Source organism: Dinoponera quadriceps, unplaced genomic scaffold (assembly GCF_001313825.1).
Source record: "Dinoponera quadriceps isolate SergipeBrazil2010 unplaced genomic scaffold, ASM131382v1 scaffold248, whole genome shotgun sequence".
Taxonomy (NCBI): Eukaryota; Metazoa; Arthropoda; class Insecta; order Hymenoptera; family Formicidae; genus Dinoponera; species Dinoponera quadriceps.
Genome location: NW_014554606.1, coordinates 448,890 through 470,286, shown reverse-complemented (window position 1 = coordinate 470,286; position 21,397 = coordinate 448,890). Strand labels below are relative to the sequence as shown.

The 21,397-nt window shown below is 44.8% G+C and overlaps 2 protein-coding genes across 2 annotated transcripts; both read right to left on the bottom strand.

Moving 5' to 3' along the window:
• Positions 1-23: 23 nt before the first annotated feature.
• LOC106752330 (monocarboxylate transporter 9-like) lies at positions 24-4,072 on the bottom strand. Its single transcript, XM_014633953.1, has 4 exons — positions 3,805-4,072; positions 2,858-2,984; positions 2,543-2,722; positions 24-2,133 (listed from the first exon to the last, which is right to left on the bottom strand). Exons 1-4 carry the CDS (start codon positions 4,022-4,024, stop codon positions 864-866), a joined length of 1,797 nt encoding a protein of 598 aa, XP_014489439.1. The 5' UTR covers positions 4,025-4,072; the 3' UTR covers positions 24-863.
• A 9,757-nt stretch (positions 4,073-13,829) lies between these two features.
• LOC106752292 (ras-like protein 2) lies at positions 13,830-18,577 on the bottom strand. Its single transcript, XM_014633881.1, has 4 exons — positions 18,094-18,577; positions 17,030-17,117; positions 16,329-16,540; positions 13,830-16,251 (listed from the first exon to the last, which is right to left on the bottom strand). The coding sequence occupies exons 1-4, from the start codon at positions 18,196-18,198 to the stop codon at positions 16,057-16,059; spliced, it is 600 nt and encodes a 199-aa protein (XP_014489367.1). The 5' UTR covers positions 18,199-18,577; the 3' UTR covers positions 13,830-16,056.
• Positions 18,578-21,397: the final 2,820 nt, after the last annotated feature.

Genomic DNA, 21,397 nt, shown 5'->3' with positions numbered 1-21,397 from the left:
TCTCTGTGTAACTACCGAAAGATCAATAAATACAAAACTTGTATTAAGTAAAGAACGAATAGGATTTGTGAGAGAGAGAAAGAATGCGTACTCTGGATTTAAGCAAAATATTTTGCAATCCGTACAACACTCTTTGATAATAAGATTCATTGACGGTGTATCATAATTATTTTCCTCCTACATCCGTGCTGCTCGTGTGTCTTTTTTATCCATATCCATATGTAAATGCATATTTTAACATAGAAAAAATAAAGTTCCTCGCGTGTGCGCGCGTTCACACAATTTTCTCTTATCGAGCTTCCACTCGGTTCCCCGTACATACAGATTGCGTCATATTGTTGTGTCCTTTTTCATTCCGACGATAAGAATCCCCACATTCTTTCGACTGATTTTTTAAATAATATATTTTTTCTCATTATACAGAAACCACTAGTCGTTCCACTTATCGTACAAGCGGAATATACTCACGGAGAGACGTACATACGTATATTGAATCCGTTAAAACGTTAATTCGACGTCTCTCGCCAATGGATAATAATATTAATAATTCGCTGACGAATATTTGAAACTCTCTCCTTTATTTCAAGCAACACATCGTCCGTTCGACGAAGGAACTCCGACAAAATTCAAAACTCTCTTCGTCCTGTTTTCCGATAACTAGAGTTTACTTTCTAACTAAGTCTCAGTGCGTTACACGTACGACTATCTATTCGTTCGCCTTCGGCCGGCGATCTCGTTTTCAGTCCAACAATCGAAAATAGGTCCTCGCAAAACTTGTAATACAATATAGTCCTTTTACCAAGGCACACACTTGAGAAACCGGTCCGTCGGGGACTCGTCACTACTTCGCCGACCGAATCCTCTCACATCGCTTCCAGATCCTTCTTGTTGTTCCTCTTGATGATCGGCACCGCCGCCCAGAGCGCGGTGCCCAGGATCAGGATGATACCGAAGGCGAGGAAGATCGGCTTGTAGGAGAGCACGTTCTCGAAGATGATCCCGCAGACTGGCGGCCCGGCGAGCTGCAGCACACCGTTCACGAACAACGATATGCCGTAGGACGAGCTGAGCTTCTCGGTTCCCAGCATGTCCGCCAGGATGACCGTGGTGATGCCGATGTACATGCCCGAGGAGAGGCCGAAGAGGCCGCAGAAGAACGACAGCATGGTGTAACTGGTCGCCATTGGCAGCAGCGCCAGGGCGATGCCGCTTGTGCCGAGCCCACCCACGAAGTAGTAATACTTGGGTATGAAGTCGATGTCGGACAAGGACGCCCCGCCGATCCGGCCGACCAGATCCAGCGCGGAGACTATGGACAACAGCAGGGCGGACGAGTTCTTGTCGAAGCCCTCGGCGATCGCGTAAGACGGCAGCAGAATCATGAAATTCGTGTTGCTGATGGCCGACGTGGAGTTGGAGATCAGGATCACCAAGTAGATGGGGTCCTGCAGCACGCTCAGGTCAAAGAAGCGCGTCTTCTCGCTCCTGTCCGGCTCCCTCGGCGATTTCGACGCGTCGCTCCGCTTCGGCTCCTCGACGTACCTCCCGTTGCTCTCCTCCTTGTCGGCGCTTCTCGAAGAATCGAGTCGCGCTGTCTGGCCGTCTTCGGCATGAGCATGGTTCCGCGACAGACTCAGCGTGTCCGGGCTGTTTTCCCCGCCGTCGTCCTTCGAAGCGAGACCTGGACGGCTCGTCTCGCGAATATCGCTCGCGTCCGGAACGTCCTTCCGCGGAACATCGTCCACCAGCGTTTGAGAGATCGAGTCCTTCTTAACGGCGTCCGAACGTACTTTCGTAGCTTCCCGATCGTTCTCCTCGTAAGCCGGGTTCTTCTCAGACATGTAAGACGCTTTCTCGTTGATCGACTGCAACACCACGTTACGCTGGAGGTCCGACAGCTTGTACACGCGTTTGTCGTCGTACGTGTCTCGAAGACCCGAGTCGAACTTGCCACCGATTCCCATCCTCTCATCCGGCTCTTGTTTCCTCTCGACGGGTTCGTCGAGTGTCAGCGCTTCATTGTCGATACCCTCGTCTATGACTACGGTCTTCATGTGCTGCTCGACCGGGTGGTACAAGAGGCCGCATACCAGTGTGTTCAACGTGATCGCGCCCATGATGAGTACCGCTCCTCTAAAAATTTCAATTGTTAATCGTAACTGATTTCTTCGGAATCAGCGAAATCCGAGAAATCTATATAATAATAACAATAATAATGAAAATTTTATTTACGAGAAAATCCTTTAAGATGCATGAATTACCGAGAAAAATCATAAACGATATACGTAAACTCTAAACTTAATACGTCAGAATTAGAAAACAGGGAGAGTATGTGACTATAAATATGCAGTAGATATGGATAAATTAAATTAGATAAATAAATAAGTAGACGTCAGAATGTTAGAAAATAATAGATCGGTATTAGATTTGTATCGAGAAAAATCTCTCGGCGAAGCTTCAGTCTTCGAGAGATTTTTTCCCTCACAGCCCGCTTCAAATGAACACGCGATCGGGCGCGTTGAAGTCAAGTTTCGCGAATTACCTGTATCCGAAACAATCCAGGAGATATTGCAGCAACGGTGGCAACACTATAGTGCCAATTGCGCTGCCAGATATGCACAAGCCGTTCGCTACACCCCGTAGCTTCTCGAAGTACGACGTAACGATGTACACCGTCGGTGGGAATGATAATCCAGCGCCAATCCCGACCATGAGCCCGTAACTGCATAGAGAGAGAGAGAGAGAGGGAGGGAGAAAAAAGTCGCTATTATTAAATCGCGAAACGTAGAGGATCCTTGGAAATAAAGACTCGTATTTACTAACGACTTTACCGATGCGTCGGTCGTAACGGCATTACCTGACGTAAAGGTAGGTAACTGAATTGGCGAAATAGCTTAACATCATCCCGCTGGCTGCGAAGGTGCCGCCGATGAGGGTCACCGTCCTGTAAGAGTACTTGGTCGACAGAATACTGGATAAAGGACCTGCGGAATATTTTTACATGATCTCCCCACAGGTTTCTCCGATTTATCGACTGGAGCACAAAAGTGTGTTCGCTCCCTTCGCTCTTTCATCAGTTCACCTCTCAGAAATCCCAGAGATGTCTACGAACGCGGGATTATACCGGTCAGATGACAGATCATCGCGGCAGAACGGCGCAAACTTAAAATCGATCGACTTTGATACAAATATGCTGATAAATTTCGTGTGAATTTTAACAGATTTTTGCCCCCTTCCCCCACCCTCCCCCAACTGAAATCCCGGCTACGTCCGGATTTCCTAAAAAAACGCGCCGACTTCGCCGAAGTTACCGGAATCTCTCGGTTTATATCCCTGTTGAAAAAAAAAAAAAAAAGAAAAAACGTGTGGAAACTTGTATAGAAAATCCATATGGAATCCCACGGTTACTCCTGAGGATTTTCCCGAAAAGTCCAGATCCAAGGTAACAATGCACGTGGACTCCCACGTGGATTTTCAACATCCTATATGAATTCACAATTCCGTTGGATGTTCCCACGGGGATTCACGTGGAAACTTTCAACAGGTACGGCTTCCATTCTCAGATTCACCTCGTGCGGCATCGTCTGTCCACCTCGACCTTGCTTACCGCTCTCATTAACGCGAGGGATCTCGTAACGAACGGCGAAGCCGATAATTCCCAACTGATTCCCTTTTAATTAGACAGTGAGAAGCGAAAAGAAAAGAGGGAGAGAGCGAACGATGTATCACCCGGACGAACGAGTGTCACAAAGAGCGACACTCGGACGAGTAAATTGGAAGGTGGACGATGTCGGGATTACTTACCTAACGAGCTGTACAGAAAGTAGCATAACGCCGGCATCCAGGAGGCCGCCGTGGAGGACGCCTTGAAAACGTGCAGGAACTCGACGAAAAGCACGCCGAACGACTTCACCGTGCCCGGGATCAGGAAGTTGACCACGAGGGCGGAGAAGAGGACGACCCAGCCCCATCCGCCGTCCGGCGGCACCGTTTTCGTCTTCGCCTTCCTCTTCGCGCTCGACATGCCTTCTGCCGCGGTGCTGCGAGGCCGCGGCGCGGCAACGGCGGCGGCGCCGGTTCCGCGCGACTCTCGGCTGTAAGCCGTTCAAGGGACGAGTAGCTGTTACGCATGGATTATAATAGACACTTTCTGCCGCGAAGGTAAGAGAGAAAGATCATTATCGGCCATTAAAAAGGATAAATCAGCCGGCCGGATCGCCGACGGTGTCCTCGACGGGGGCGCCGCAGTCGCGCGCTCCGTCTTAACAACGTGATTTAAGTCTACGGATCTACAATAGGTGCGTAAGGCATTTGGCCTTTTGCTCCTTTTGCGCTGAATCGTAATGTTCCAGCGCTACCAGACGCCTGAGCGATCTTTTAAGATTAGATATTAAGTCGGAGATCTGCGATCAGGTCTTTCCTCGGGAAAAATTATGTTACAATTTAGCGCTTCGAGCAAAAGGCCGGGGGTCTGCTACACCTGTTTGCAGATCCGGAGCTTAGCTCCCTTTGTTCCGAGCAATAAAATGCAACGTCATTTCGGACAAAGGGCGTTTCCCGCACCGCCAAAAGTCATACAACGCTTGAATCTTAGAAACTGCAACCTCTGATGTTGCACTGGGAACGCTTTTTGATAGAAATTACATTGTTTTTTTTTAGTGTTTAAAGCAAGAAGCTAAAAGCTCACTGTTGTGGGCTGTCCTGCCTGAAACGTTACCACGACTTTCAGCAGCGCGGAAAACGCCTTAAGAAGTCGCGTTACATTTTATCGTATATTCAGAGCAAGAGGCCAAAGGATCACTACACCTGTTGTTGATCGAGACTAAAGGAATCGCTATCGGACAAGCACGCGATTTAATAGGCCGGTCGATATCAAGATTCATCTTTTTTTTTCTCCTTGTACACGAGTACGAACAAAGAGTGAATGGCTCTTCTGCATTTTTTGCACCTCGTCAGCGTTCAGATCTGCATGTGAACTTCAGTGATCCTGTTCCCTCTTTCGACGGACCATTCGGCGGCTCCTCTGTGCAGTTTCTATTATTATTTACACCGGTCGGACGCGAAACGTCATTATTCCGCGATTCCTTAATTTATACGCTCTCGTTTGCGAAACACGATGATTATAACGTTACACGCGTGCTCGAAGAAAAAGAAAAAGAATATCCTCGCAGGACGGGTGATCCTACGTTTACTTTTTCTTTCCCGCGCACGTACATACATCCTCCTATTCCTTTTCTTTTTCCGGGAACCGCAATCGCCGTGTAATGAGTGTAATCGCATTTTAATTGAGAGTTACATGCCGACGACTCTCCATCGATCAGGTCCGCAATCGGATCCGCAATCAGTGAAGTAGAACAGAACGTACATATAGAAATAAACTTCGTGACTCATTACTGGAAATAGTAAAAGTAACACACTTGACGGTGCAACTCGCCAACATTGACGTGTCGTGTCGGTTTGTATCTTTGTCTTATTAATTAACATCTCGAACCGGTGGGATACGTCCTGCCGTACGTCGTACGCTCGCGACACACAAGGCAATCTCGACACACGCGCGCGCATTCGCGTGTACGCGCGACATCGCGATAGTCGCGGACTGTCGCGTGGTGCGCGGCCATTAATTTGGAATTGCAGTTATTACGCGGTTTTTAGATCCAAACCTATCTTCACGTATCTATAGACGGTCCGTCTGACCGTCAATTCAGCTGTGAATTACGCGGAAATGTAACAGATGTTTGACAATAGTTAAACAACGGTTGCAGGGAACGCTTCTGGCGAAGAAAAGAAGGTAGCGTGCAGATGGACTCGTTCGGCGCGGATTCGCCGACGGACGGACATTCGAGTGCATATGAAAATAAAGAGGTCAGGCGGGGGAAAAAATCTCAGTTCCCGCGATTGAACGGAGACCAAACGAAAAGTCAATGACGAGAAACGAATGTCTCTGTTGCCGCGTTACTGAGAACATTCGTGTAAAAACATTCGGCCTGTCCAAACTCGGTCGGGACAACTGAGAGCGATTGTCTCAGGAGGAATCTTTCTATTTCTACAATCAAATTTTCCTTTGGTCCTACTCCAAACAGCGGAAAATTCAGTCAGGGGATTGTTTTTTCGTGTGCATGAAAAAAAAATGTCAATTCTCGCAATTGAATAGAGACCAGGTAAAAACTCGGTGGACGAAGAATATTAGCTCTGTGTTATCGCGACTGAAAACATCCGTGTGAACATTAGCCGCATTAAAACTCGGACGGGACAGCTGAGAGCAATTGACCTAGTGGAAACTTCCTACGGGAATCTTTCCGTTGCTACCGAGAACGTTTTAATTAATTTCGGAGAAAAAGCTTCTCATGTATAATTGTACATAAAATATGTCCGTATGTGTGTGCGTGTGTAAAATTATGTAATTATATATTGTTATATATAATTATACACTTGACGGTGCAACGATACAGTTGTATATGATTATATAGAGACATATATATAATTAATACATATATGTCTCTATATAATCATATACAACTGTATCGTTACTTCATACATAATCATATACTTATATATATATATATATATAGACACATATATGACGTCTTATATATAATTACGATTATAATTATATACAATTATACCTAATTACAAACCTAATTATATGTAATTATATATAACTATTATGTTCCATTATGGAATACACCGAAGGATTTCTCGTATTGCGTCGCAATTTTATCAGTTCCTTTCATTCGGACGCGATTGTAGGTTTCGACGACGATCGAACGTCGTCGCAGCTCCACCGTGAACAAATTGTCACCGTGGACAAAGGGACTCGGGTCGGGTTGATTCACGAGAGTGGTTTGATTCATGAGACGCGGCTGTTCCCGCCGTATTCGGATTTTTCTTTCCGATAAGAATCAACGGCGAAGGCCCGTCGAGGCGCCGCTCGACCTCCGAGGGTCGTTCGCGTTTGCGTTCCTATGCAAACGCGCCGCGACACAACGGTGAGAAAAGTCCCGTAATCGAGCACGGTCGCACAGGTTACGCACAGGTGATACTGAGCAGCGAGTAGGCACGTCGTTCGCGAACACCGCGCCACGGTGCCATGAATGATTCCATTTACTACGGATGCGTAAAACGCTCGAACGAACGCGATCGAATGCAATCGGAATCGGCGCGCCGTTCTCCGCCACATACGGGGTGTGCTGGAAAGACGGGTACACCCGGGGAGAACGCGCTCGGGATCGGGAAAGGTCGCGGACACTTTTACCTCCTCGCAAGGCGCGTACCCGACGGGAAAAATTTAATCCCCCGAGAATCGCCGGGGAAGAAATTCTCCTATCACGGCGAACACTGTTGCCGGAAATTCGTCGGGAAGAAAAATCAATAGGCGGAATATTCATAGTCAGATCTTATATTCGAGAACGTCTCGAGTTTCATCCTGAGTCGAGATTTCAGTCGTACTTTAAATCTAACTAAAAGTTCTACGTTAAATGTTGAAAAATCTTCTATTGTCCTCTTTTAATACTACAAGCGGGAACTTATTTCCGTTTTTTTTTCTTCTCCATTTGAAGACTTAATGTAGAATTTAAAATCTCGACTCGGACAAATACTGTACGGATTTAGCTCCACGAAGCAGCTGAAGATGAACTCGGGAGGATTTCAAATCTCAAAATCTGACTGTGAATAAATATAAATCGCGACCCAAGTCGCGACCCACCTTTCATCCACCGATAGCAGGTGGTAAAGCTCGATAAAGCGGGATATCACTCGGCGTCATATCCCTCGCTTTTCTTTCTTCCCCTTCGCAAAAAGATCGGAAGAAATCAGCAGGGGGAAGGAGGAAAAGGAAGGTTGGCTGGTTAACAAGGAAATCGCGCGGATTGTCGCGCTCGGCGGCGATAAACAGGGATTGTCACGACGATACGCATTCTTCTGACGTGCATTCTCTCTCGTCGAGAATTCTCTCTCGTGGTGTGCTTTACATCGTGCCGAGAGAGAGAGAGAGAGAGAATACAGACACGACGCATTCACACGTGAAGCCGGCACAGGTCATGACGCATCGTCGTGTCACATTGTGTAAATTGCGAGAGAGAGAGAGAGAGGGGGGGGGGAGGTCGTTACTTGGCGACATTAGACAGTTTTACGTTTGGATGTTACGTTGATATTTATTTCGATATCGTTTTACGAGCTTCGCACGCAAACACCGATTCGCCCGAGTCTCTATTATACGCTTGCATTTTCTCTATCACGCCTGGCATGCGTAAGATAGGCGTACTAAGCGGTACTGAGCAATCGCATCCGCCAATGACAATAACAAATGACACGCTCGTTAACGTACAGGCGCCTTGGAGCATTACGATGAATTAATATCCGTAAACAGAATTCGAAAGGAGAAACGCGCTCCGAGATATGAGAAGGTAACGGGTAGATGTTAAAAAAAGAAATAAATATATGTATATATATGTATATACACACGTTGAAACACGCGCCGTGTCGGAGTCGCGCGACATGCGCGCACACACGCCCTTTCCGCGAAAGACAGATTACGTGTGTATATTCCGCCGTGTGTATATTCCGCCATGTATATTCCGCCGTGTATATTCCGCCGTTTCGTTATTAGAAAGCCGGATTGTTCGAGTCTTTGTTTTCTGTTCTGTTTTCATTCAGTTGCCGATTCAGTTGAAATTCTGCCGGTCGCTTGCATCATCGTTACTACCCGCGCCGCTCATTGCGCGCTTCGTGCTCATCTCAAGTCGAAATACAAATCGCAAACGAAGAGGCGATCTGATCTCTCCGTCGATCTCGTTGTCTTCCCCTTGCGATTTTACGATACGTCCTTTGAAGAAGAACCGTGAAGAACCGAGAGAAAAATCTCACTGAAAAATTCCGGATCCGTATTTTGAACCATCTTTCATCGATAAAAGACAATCGATAAGAGAGAATTCGGAATACGGGCCATTTTCGCGTTTCAACCGCATCTCCTTCTGGTTTCGCCGCAAAAAATCGCAATAGTGCGTGTAATGTTATTACTTTAGGCAGATTTCGAAATTTATTTTACCTTTTTATACGATTCTTTGTTCTTACGCGGTCTTATTGCAATTATATAATGTAATATTTCTCCGAAGGAAATATTTGTTTTTTCGCGGTGTTATTATGTAATTATTATTATTATCACCGAGTTGCAATAACGTTTACTAGGAAAAACTCTTCTTTTGACGATTCTTCTCTACGAATTTTGTCACTTATGCGATTACAAATATCATAAACTCCGTTCTCAGTAAGAAACGTCGGTGGGAGGCTGGAAGAGCGTATGTGCATTCGTCTCTCTCTCTCTCTCGAGTGCACACGCTCATAGTTGAAAACAGAAGTGCCGCATCGATATCGATGCGAGATCGTGCGCGAAATATAACAACGAACAATTTCACAAACTGCAACACACACATCTCTCTCCCGTGTTTACGTGTAGCTTCAAATCGAGTTACACAGAAGATTACATAATGCAAGGCATGACATGCGACGTGCAAGGCCACCGCATTCTAACAATATTAGTCAACAAATCTAACTCCTCCTTTTTGCAACTCGTTTCTGAAACTCTTTCGTGAAACTTAACACGTCTGGTCTAAATACGTTATCGATATAATGTAATATTTTGCAGCGTTCATCCCCTGCGCCCCCCCTAATACGTGCGGTGAGTTTATAGCGAGTTGAGACAATCGAGTAAAGCCACCGAGATGAAACTCGAGATATTAGTTTCTCTCTCTTTCTGGCGAGGTAAGCTCGCATTAAAAGATCACCGACCCAGTGTGCAGCTTAGCGATTTCGCGCGACGACCTGGAAATCCGACATTTCACCGATTTCCAACGAACAAAGATGTGTCAGCCGTTTGAGGATTGGCAAAAATACCGGCGGCTTCTCTCCCTCGAAAGATCACCGAGCGCCGTTCGCGGGCGAAAAATAATATTAATCCCACACTGACCTGGTAGACATTTCTTCACCTTTCTGCATCTCCTCTTCTCGTCTCACCGTGGCAGCGACGAGGAAGGCTACGGTGGTAGGCGGTGGTGGGCTGAATCACCCCCGTCGGAAGGCCTGTTCTCGCTCTGGCAGGAGGGCAACGGGAAGCAGGATGCTCATCGGACGTTTGCTATCATCCTGTGTGTCTTCGACTAGAGACTGCACACACCAGCCACCGGAGAACCCGTTCCTCTCCCTCTTCTTTTTCCCTCAGCTCTCCTCGAATCGGCGCAGGAAGAACACCCGAAGGCTGCCCCCGACTTTTATCGTACCAAAACGGTCACCGCGCCGCGCCATTATAAGACCGGTGTGTGCACACACGCCTCGGCCGGTGGGCACCACGTACACGCGGTGTACACCGTGCAATTGTTTCCTTCAGGCTTCTGGCCGGTTGACTAGCTGGCTGGCTCGGCCAGCTACCTCTCTGTCTGGCCAGTGAGTTAGCTGATTGACTGACTGACCGGCCGACTGTCTAGCTGACTGACTGGTTAGTTGACTGACTCAATGACGACTAGCTGGCCGGGTTGATTGGCTGCCGGGTGATCGGCTAAACCGGCTAGTTGGTTGGTTTACTGTTCGCTGACTGCCTAGCTGATAGCCGATTGACTTGGCCGCCGGGCCGGGACTTGTCTCGGTAGTAGTTAGCTGGCTGACCGGCTAGCTGGCGAAGCCGCCTTGAGACCGAGCTACCACAGAGAGAGAGAAGTGTTCCCCTTATACCGCGGAGAGACTACGAGGTGGAGACAGGTCGCAGCGCGTGATCGGCGCAGAGAGGGTGGGAGATTCTTCTCGCACGCACCGCAACCACCGCTTGGCTCCCACCATCGCGACCACGACGGCACGGCGCTATACGGTGAGATTTCCGACCAGCGCTCACCGGATTAACGCTTTATCTACACTGTGAAAACAAGATCCCGAGGAAAATATTCGTCGTCTGTGCCTCCGGTGGATTTTCGGGTGACGCGTAATATACGCGTGGTTGATGCGCGCGCGCGCGCCTGACCGACATAACTTGAATTCCGCGACAGATCGGAAATGATAAATCCTTCGCTTGAGATATCCTTGGATCGTCCATCCGAACGCCACACGTTAAACACTCCCTCGTTAAACCGATCAACAGCTCGTGACAGACCCATTTTTCTTTTTGCTTCTGATAAACAGGAACTTATCCGACGATGAGCGTAATATATTTGTATGTGCTTATGTAGGTCTCTAGTATTTATCATTCAAACGGCCTGCGTTTGTGTGTGCACTTCCCTTCGAACCGTGCCTCTGTTTTCCTTCTCATTCAAACACCTTTTCTTTCTTAAAATCGACGTTGCAAGCTCATCTATCAGTTGTTTCGTCTCGATTTGCTCGACCATCTCGCGAGAGATATGTAATATATAAATATATATAATTATAATAATACTGCGAGGGAAAGAGAAAATATCACAATTGTGCGCTATTTCCAACGGCAGCGGCTATAATCGATATAACTTGATATTATTCAGCCGGGTTAGAGAATAGCAGGAGAACTTCTTCACCGCTCCTTTTCCTCTCCCAGCGATGAATCCTGATCTTCCTTTTAGGCAACGACCTTTTCCTCCGCCTGTACTCCTTGTGCTTCTCCACCTTCTGCTCCCCTCCTTGCCGGAGCGAGTCCGGCTCTCGGGATCGTCATTCCGCAGGTTCGCATCATTAGTTTTTATTTTGCGACGGTACCGTGCTATTTTTATCCCACATATCTCCTCCTCCTCATTTCTTCCTCCTCCTCCTCATCCTTCTCCTCTTCTTCTTCTTCTTCTTCGTCCTTCTTCGTCCGTCCTCGAAGACCACTCGCTCACGTAGTTATTAAGACGAAACCCGAAGCCGAAAGAGCCACAACGGAGCGTGGATTCCGAAGTTCCTAGATGAAAAAGTTCAAAGAACCTTATTTCGTATATACTGTTCCATATCGTTTTAGTCATAATTTTGCGAAAAATATGGAGACATCGTCCCTCGAGACGATAATATTTACCGTGACGTGTAACCACCTTTTTCCACCTGATTTTCGGTTGTTGACTTCGGGAAATGGATGGTATTGCCTAAAAAAGAAGAAGAAACGTAAATTTAATAGTAATCAACGATTCGGATGAATTTGAGTGACGCGGAGGCCGAAGGGTATCCTCAAGCTTCTCTCTCTCTTTTTCTCTCTCGTCGTATTTTTTTTTCACCGACAACAGCGCGACAGAGCGCGAGCATACCTTTCACTACCTTCGCAACCTTCCACGACTGCTACACGATTATTAACATAATGTTTTCCATCGTACGTCGCTTTTCGCCAGTAAGAGTTTCACGGCGGAACGCCACAACTCGGCTACTACGTACGCGTCCAAGCCTAAGCAAAAGCGCTAACGCGAGAACTGGTTTCGCCGCGGAATATTCGAGCGAGCGAACAAAGAAGGCGGCGCGGCATTGATTGCCGACGATTACGGTAAAAGTTCATTTCTTTCACCGACCGCGTGAGAGAAAAGATTCGTCGGATTTATTCTGCCGTTTACGCGACGCCTCGATTTCGGGAACCGTTTCAGCTCACCGTAATATTTTGCACGTGTCGGATTGTGCAATAAGTGATTTCGGATTTTCTTTTCTTTCCGGTGGGATGGAAACGTTTCGATCGAATGATCTTCCGCCATTATTCGCGTATATATTGCGTCGTAAAGCTCAGGAAAACTGTATAAACTATGTAAAAATATTATCTCGTCTCATTCAACCATGAAAATCCAAAATCGCTTGTCACACATTACGCGGCACATTGCGCGTGCAGCTCGACGTAAAGGTCTAAAAAGATATCTTACAGGAATATCTAAAAGCACATCCCCCTATTTCTTGTGGAAACGTCCTTAAGACGCGGTTCAGACAGACTCATGCTATTTGAGTGCATTTACGATGCGCGCTGGCCGGCTGAACACGGCCAAACAAAAAGCCGCAAAGTCTCCGATAATTAAGGCTAAGGTACGAGGATTATGCACGTTATAATCTACCTGGTATGCCGTAATGATGGAAGAAACCGTAGTAATATTTATAGTTGTTACGGGCACCGCCGGCATGACTGGAAGTAATTGCGTGGCGTCAATATTAGCCCGGTCTGGTCAAGAATAGCTCCGATGGGAATCCCGTCTGACCACCTTGCGCGCTCCGATCGGTCATCGTCTAAATTAGGGTGAATGTGCCGTTGTAGAGGCACATCATTATCATTATTCGGTTATCGACTGTGGTCGTATCGTATGCGACGCGCGCACACCGATAATCGGATACGCGTTTTGTTACGCGAGCTGCGCGTAATAGCCCGGTAAATTAAATGGATCGGAGAAGTGAAAACTGGATAAACAAGATTACACGTCGTCGCGTGTGTGTCATTTGATTATATCGTGTGTTACTCGCGCGCACACACGAGTTTTAACACCGAGTTTCAACAAGGATGCTCGAGTCAAGAAATCGAGCGCAAAGCCGAATATTTTTGACGTTTACGAGAGAAAATTGTCCGCGAGACGTGTGGGCATAATTCGGTTTTCACGAGGTCTCACGAAGCGCGATTACACTAAGAAAAATGGTGGAATTTCGCGTGAAGTTGATTGCTTCCGTTGTACGAGCGATTAATAAAAAGTTCGAGAATTTTAATTACCCTTAATTAATGACTGCATATCGCTCTAGGACTCCTATAAATAAAAATACTTACTACAGGAACTCTGCATAATCACCTCCTCGAAGCGCTCTCTAGTGGTCGAGTGCCGTATTCCACTCCGAACGAAGCGATGTCGGAAGATTGGGGGGATATCAGGAGCGAACGAGAGAGAACGTACCAACGATTAATCAATATTCATCGTATTATTATTATTTGTTTTATACAGAAGTTATTTAACAAACGTAGGTTATATTTAACAATCAGTCGACGCATATGTGTATATATACATAGACAATTTTTTTTTACAAATATATAAATATATATTTAGTTACAAAAATAAATGGAACTTTTCACTCAAGGCACAGCGCTTCGCGAATTATTACGAGTAATATTTTGCACGATCACGCTTGTATAAATTAATTCATTGTTGAGTGCGACACTAATTGTGGCGAGACGTTTCTAATTTGTAAGATATAATGTATCGTTTTTTTGTATATAGGCTCTTAGATACAGTAAGTAGATCGGTTATTAGCGGTGAAAGTAGGAAGGGTTTTGAAAAAAAAAAAAGGATGAAAATATTTGACTTAACATTTTTATATAAAATCCTGAGGCATCCATTTTTTTAGCTATTGCGCGTACATATATACAAATTGCATATATAAAGAATTCGACGATTTGATTTCTATTCTTGTAACATTAACTTGCCAATTCTACCACCAATAACGATCTTTCTCTCTATCTTATGTATATATATCGTATATTATCATATAACTATGTTATATTGACATTAATATTAATTATTAATATTATTATTAGTACATTTTGTGACCGGTGTCACCAATAATGAAACAAATTGCAGCAGATCGGGGAAAACTTTAACCTATCAAAAATGTCTCGTTATTGGTGAAATCGAATCTTGTTGAACACATTTGTTTTCTTATATTTCCACGAAAATAACATTTCTTTTTTTTCCCTTTTTCTTTTTTTAAATCACAAGTACCAGGCAACATTTATTACAAATGCCATTCAATAGACATATAAGCTCGTTAAAACGTAAGTTAACAAAGTAATAGGAGCAATGAAATATTTATGCTTTTCATGTCATTGTGTTGACTTCATTAAGCAGAAATCAGTGAAGGATTAGAACATTATCGCGTTATAATTTTGTTTCCGTAAAATACCAATGATACTATATAAAATTGCAGTACATATAAGTAGACGATTAAATATGTAAATTATTAATTTTGTAGTTCGAGTTTCTCAGCGCGTTTCTTCTTCTTCCTTTTTTTCATCTTTTTTTTCTTCCGTATACAATAAATATATATTATATTACACGAACAGCTTAAAAGGATGTGGCGATTGTGATTTGACTTTGGAGAATATTGAATATTACATGTGATGCGAAATATAAGTTACAATTCGTGGAATATACACTTGAGATAATCGTTAATCGTTAATTACAAAATCATGTGCGTTAAAGTGTGTTATTGGCCCCACTTTGACATTATTATAACAGCGTAAAATTTCAACCGCTACATTACTAGAAAATATACATGGTTGATTTAACAAATATATATCTCTTAACTTTTTTCATTATGGCAGAACTGGTCGGAAAACACTAGTACAGGAGAGCGAGCCGCAAGTTTTTGGATGCAATATTACTAAACAAATAAGTTGTGTCACAAATAACAACTGTGAACTGTACTGTTGTACTGATATACTTAAGGTACCTTATTAATACCTTACACGCACAGAGAAAATTCTTATTAAAATCCGTAAAAAAATAATGTATTTACTGGTCACTGGACTATCGCTTCTAATATTCACCTGAAATATAACAATTGACTTGAAGTAATAACTAATGCGAAGAACTGTGTTATATTGGCATCAAACTTGGCACTACTCCACGCACAGAGAAAATTCTTACTAAAATTCTTATAAAAAAATAATAGAATTATTTATTTATCGGTCACCGTACTGTCGTTTCTAATATTTACCTGAAATATAACGACTGACTTGTTATGTTAGAAGAAACTAAAATTGATTAAGCTTACTCGATCAATTGCCGCTTAAACGCTCTCCTTTAGCACGCGTCCCACATTTCACGCATGCTTTGTTGTCACATTATAATTAATCGCGTCAGCGTACTATCGCGAAACGATATTGGACGTCAATGTAATCATCGATGAGAAGCTATCTTCCATCGGAGCATTATTAATTATCTGCAAACTCGATGTGACGTTGCAGAAGTGCTTGATCAAAATAAATTCGTATCTTCCCATCCTTTCCTCATGCACAATAAATCTCTACTCTCCTCCGAAACGTTTCTTCTAGTTAGAGTTATCACTCACCGTGAGAAATGCGGTCTAATTAGCATAAAGTCGACTTAGACGGATTAACTGGTTTCGGTATTACAGCATGCAACACTTCTTCTTATTTTTCTTGTAATTCGGTTTAAGTGGTGGCCGCTCCGACAGTTGAAACTTCCTGACGATTCGCACCAACTCGTGGAAAGCTTGGTCAACATTCATCCGTAGCTTCGCGCTGCACTCGATGTATGGAATTTTTAATTGACGTGCCATATTTTGCGCCTCTTCAACTGACACCTGTCAATTATTTTCACTGAGAAACGGGACAAACCGGGGGAATTCGAGTTAAAGATGATGCTTACGACGATACTTACGCTTCTATGATGATCCAAATCTGCTTTATTGCCAACCATCAGCATGGGGAATTCGTCTCGGTCCTTTACCCGGAGAATTTGTTTGTGAAACTTTGATATCTCATCAAAAGACGAATGATCGGTGACGGCAAACACGAGCAGGAATCCTTCGCCGCTTCTCATGTATTGTTCGCGCATTGCGCTAAATTCTTCCTGGCCAGCGGTGTCCAATACTAAAACACAAGTACAGTTTAGATTTTCACAAGGATTTTAGGAATTTAAGGAATTTAAGGAAGGATTTTAAGGAATGACAGAAAATCACTTATCAATGTTCAAATATCTAAATTCAAATGTGCCATCTAAATCTGCGGATACTAATGTATCCAGAATCCAAATATACAGGGTGGGGCCATTTTAACGTCTCCACCTAAATATCCCTTTTCTTACGCTTTGTGTAAAAAAATATTTTAGACAAAAGTTGTAAGGTTTTGAGGAAGAGATATAAAATAATGACTTTAACTTCGTCATATAATCAATTTTAGGTAATTTCAAGATTAATGTTTATACTTTTTCATATTTTAATATATTTAGACTTGATATTTAAGTAGAGACATTAAAACAGTCCACCCTGTATATTAATGAAAAACAATATCAATCAATGTCAAAATCAGAGTCAGCAGGTCATCGTATTGAAATGCAAAGTTGCATATTTTTCAACTCACTGTCAAGTTTCGCCGGCACATCGTCGATAACGCATTGCTTCGTGTAGGAGTCCTCGATCGTCGGATCATAATCGGTCACGAAGTAGCTCTAAAAGCGAAACCAAAGGACTCACGTTAATTTCTACAAACTAAAAAGGGTATCCTCGTGTCGCAGATACTTAAAGTACAATCAGGAAACCGAGTATCGAGAAAGTAGACCGATAGCCCTGAAATTACATTCAAATTTTAGCATCATGTAACTCAACCGTCCGGCCGATCACCATTACCGAGCGCGACCTACGTTACCGACCATCGGCCAGCACGGCGTCGACTTTACCGACTAACCCGCGACACCGTCGCCTCCTCTACATCTCCGTCCGCGCGTTCGAAACTCGACGAAGACCAGTACGGTCCACGGCGCTGCCGCGTATGACCATATATGACGTTTGCATCCGCGCTATGACATAATCACCTAAGGCCGCAGTCACACAAGTGGCCTATCCGTTGTATTAGATCATTCGCGCGGGCTATCGACGGGCGGATATCGCGGGCCGCTTCCTCGAACGTTTATCGCACACTCGTCCTCGACGTGTGACGCAACTTACGTCGGGCGTTGGTAACCCCCAACGTTCCTGACGCTTCCTTGCACGCCCGTGTGAACGTGGCTTTAATCCGACTATCCGCCGTTACGCGCGTCGCGTTATACAAATGATATCTCCTCTCGTCCCCGTAGATTTCGCGTCCGATTCGTTCTAGGATCGCCAGAGGCTCGACGATGTGTGTCGAGCGAGCTTGAAAGCTCTCCACGGGAATGGTCGATAACGGACGGGAACGAACGCGACTTCTTGCCTACTCTCGTCGGACTCGCGCCTCTTGACGTAGCAGCATCTCCGTCGAGAGTACGCGCGAGCGAATCTGGGGATCCGGGAACGCGCGCGCGTGAACACTCCACTCACGAGGGACGACAATTGTCTATCGCAGCTGCTGCGCTATGCAATACCCACTGTGCTCGAAATATTACTTACATATACACGCACACACATATACACACAAGGTCAGGGGACACAACGAGAAGGTACACTTACTTGAATGAATTGTATCGTGATCGCCGATTTTCCGACACCACCCCCACCCACGACCACGAGCTTGTAAGTTTGCGCGTAGCTCTGCCTGTCAGCAGCTTTCGACATCTTTTTTCCTCACTTTGTCAACGGTGCTCGTTTCCTCGCGCTCACGATGCGTCGTGGTGACACACGGAGAGAGCTCTCTCTCTCTCTCTCTCTCTCTCACTGGCGCCGTGTACGCGCGCGCACGCGATCAAACGTTCATATCGCGTCCGGCGCTCCGCCGAGAGAGAGCCGACACAATGCACGAGAGTCCGTCACTCCTCCGACTGCTCGCTGCGTCGTACGCGGCAGTCTTTCGCGGCGGCCCTCACGTCGACGTTTCCTGCGGTCTCGGCTAGAGCCAAGGTTGCTGAGCCGCGGCGAGAGAAAGAGAGAGAGAGAGAACTTTGAGCCTCGGACGGCCTCGGAGCCATTCGTGGCCGAGACTCGTCAACTTTTTATGGATGACACTTAACGAACGCGGCCACCATATATCGTCGTCGTCGGCAGTTCGCGAGATAGCCGTTCGTGGCGTTTACACACATCCCTCGCTCTCTCCGGAGGATCGTCGCCGACCTTCCCCTCCGAGAAGGTGGAGACGCGCGTGCGTCTCTCATTCAGGAATGTATGTGCGTGGTAATTGCAATGCGTCCTGGTAAACGGCCAAGTTGCTTCTTTATTATTCGAAGTAACAATGAGAAAATGACACACAGTTTTTTACACAGCTCTTGCGACGGCGCTTCACTCGGAACTTATCTAAACCCATCTCTCTCTCTCTCTCTCTCTTACACACACACACACACACACACCAAACTCGACACGTCTGGCCGGGGATGCTCGAATCGCGTGTAAAATCATTTCGATATCGAACCAAATGTTATGCGTTGTCCTGTATGGAGACGACTGGGCCTGCAGAGACGAGAGTCTTTCTCGCTTTGATCCTTATCGCTTCTCGCAACTTTGCATCGTACACAAGCAAGTGTGATATTGTTTTCTCGTATGTGTATGTATGTGTCTCGCATAATTTTAATTTGTTGAAAACAACGGCAGATGAGAGATGTCCAAAAATTGCAAAATGCTGCGGAACAGATTGAACCGATATTTCGATGCACGTGTGAGACTACTTGAGTGCTCCGTTTCGCGCGATATACATATATATAAAAGAGGTGTCGGAAAAGTTTCGAGACTGCGAATGAATCATTGAGATGGAGTTTGGAAAAAAAAAGAGATTAACCAAGTAATAAAGTTGACGTCAAATGGTGATGGCTTTCATAACATCCTAATGATACTCCTAATGTTATTAAGACGTCATTAAAATGTCATTTGACGTCATCTTGCTACTTGGGCAGCGGCTTGTCACGTTCTGTAGATTTTCCCCATATAGGAGCGATTTCCAACCTGTGGATACAATTGCCGAAGGTATCTCTTAAATATATACATAAATTTTCCCTCCGCGATTATTTCCGATTCACACGTTTCAGCCTCTTGAACATTGCATGCATAATCAAGCTTGTTTTCGAACAACCGGTCTCGGTCGGTTGATCCTGAGAAGAGAGAAATTCAATATAGAGAATTTGGAAGAACAACGAGGATCGGCCCGCACGAATCGACACGGATTCGGACAAATTCGCAACGCCAAGTTCGACAGGGATCACTTCGAAAGACAAGCCAGAACTCCTTTTGGGGGAGATTTCGTTTTATTGTAACTCATTCAGTTTCGCGACTTTCTCGGCACGTCCATCATCTAAGTAGTATTCCGCAATTTTTCTTGTTTCGATATTGCACTGACGAGGGATTCATCGCGCGATATAAACCGATCACGCGACCCATCCGATTCTACGGCGAGTGATTTACATTGGTATTTCAAACACATTACGCATGCAATGAACGGAAAAAAGTTTTCGAGTAGAAAATATCTACGACGCACTTAGACAAATATATCTTTTTGCTTAATTAAGGCCCCAGTGTATCTAACTTATTGGTAGCTTGAAGAAATCGCGTTTTGCATTTTTTTTCTCTCCTATAATTTGCGCGACAAAATCTCTGTACAGTCTTGTGAAATATTTCAAGATCGGCAAACCACTTGAAGAAAAAAATGACAGAAAAAATTGCAGCAATCACTAGAATTTTTATTCGTTCGTCCCTGTTACACGCTGTCTGTTCTCGTCGCTCGTCTGCAACGAAATTTTTCCGAAAAACGATTCTTGATTCGCCCGCCTATTTTTTTTTCTTTTTCTTACTGGTTCTTTCTCCCCTAAGTCGTTAAGATTTCGGATCGTCGTGTTTGAGAAAGGTGTAATTTACACGGCATGTGTAATGAATAAAAAGGAGAGGAAAGAAGAGCAAGCATTAATTTCCTCCGCGCGTAGAGCCCAAGACACACAATCCCACAATCTCACATTGACTCTTTTTTCTTGTTTTTTTTTACTTCTTCCTTTTCGATCGAAATCATCGCAAGAATAAATCGGAACTGATTTTTCGTCGTTACGTTACCGATAAACACACTCGAAAAATGAGAGGTCAAGCGGTATCCGTTGTTATCATCATGTAAAAATAAACATGGCGTTTTGTGTTATCGCGCGCATATCATCAACTAATCCCCCATCTAAGATGATTTTTTTGTCACAATTAGCAACTCATTCCGTGTACATACAATTGCAAGACCTGATCGCGCGCGAGGTGCTCCCGTATGTCATCGCACACAACACACGTGTCGACAAATCTGGGAACGGTCGCGTGTATATGTGTGTGTGTTGTGTGTGTATATCATATATATATATATATATATATATATATATATATATATATATATATGATATACACACACAACACACACACATATACACGCGACCGTTCCCAGATTTGTCGACACGTGTGTTGTGTGCGATGACATACGGGAGCACCTCGCGCGCGATCAGGTCTTGCAATTGTATGTACACGGAATGAGTTGCTAATTGTGACAAAAAAATCATCTTAGATGGGGGATTAGTTGATGATATGCGCGCGATAACACAAAACGCCATGTTTATTTTTACATGATGATAACAACGGATACCGCTTGACCTCTCATTTTTCGAGTGTGTTTATCGGTAACGTAACGACGAAAAATCAGTTCCGATTTATTCTTGCGATGATTTCGATCGAAAAGGAAGAAGTAAAAAAAAACAAGAAAAAAGAGTCAATGTGAGATTGTGGGATTGTGTGTCTTGGGCTCTACGCGCGGAGGAAATTAATGCTTGCTCTTCTTTCCTCTCCTTTTTATTCATTACACATGCCGTGTAAA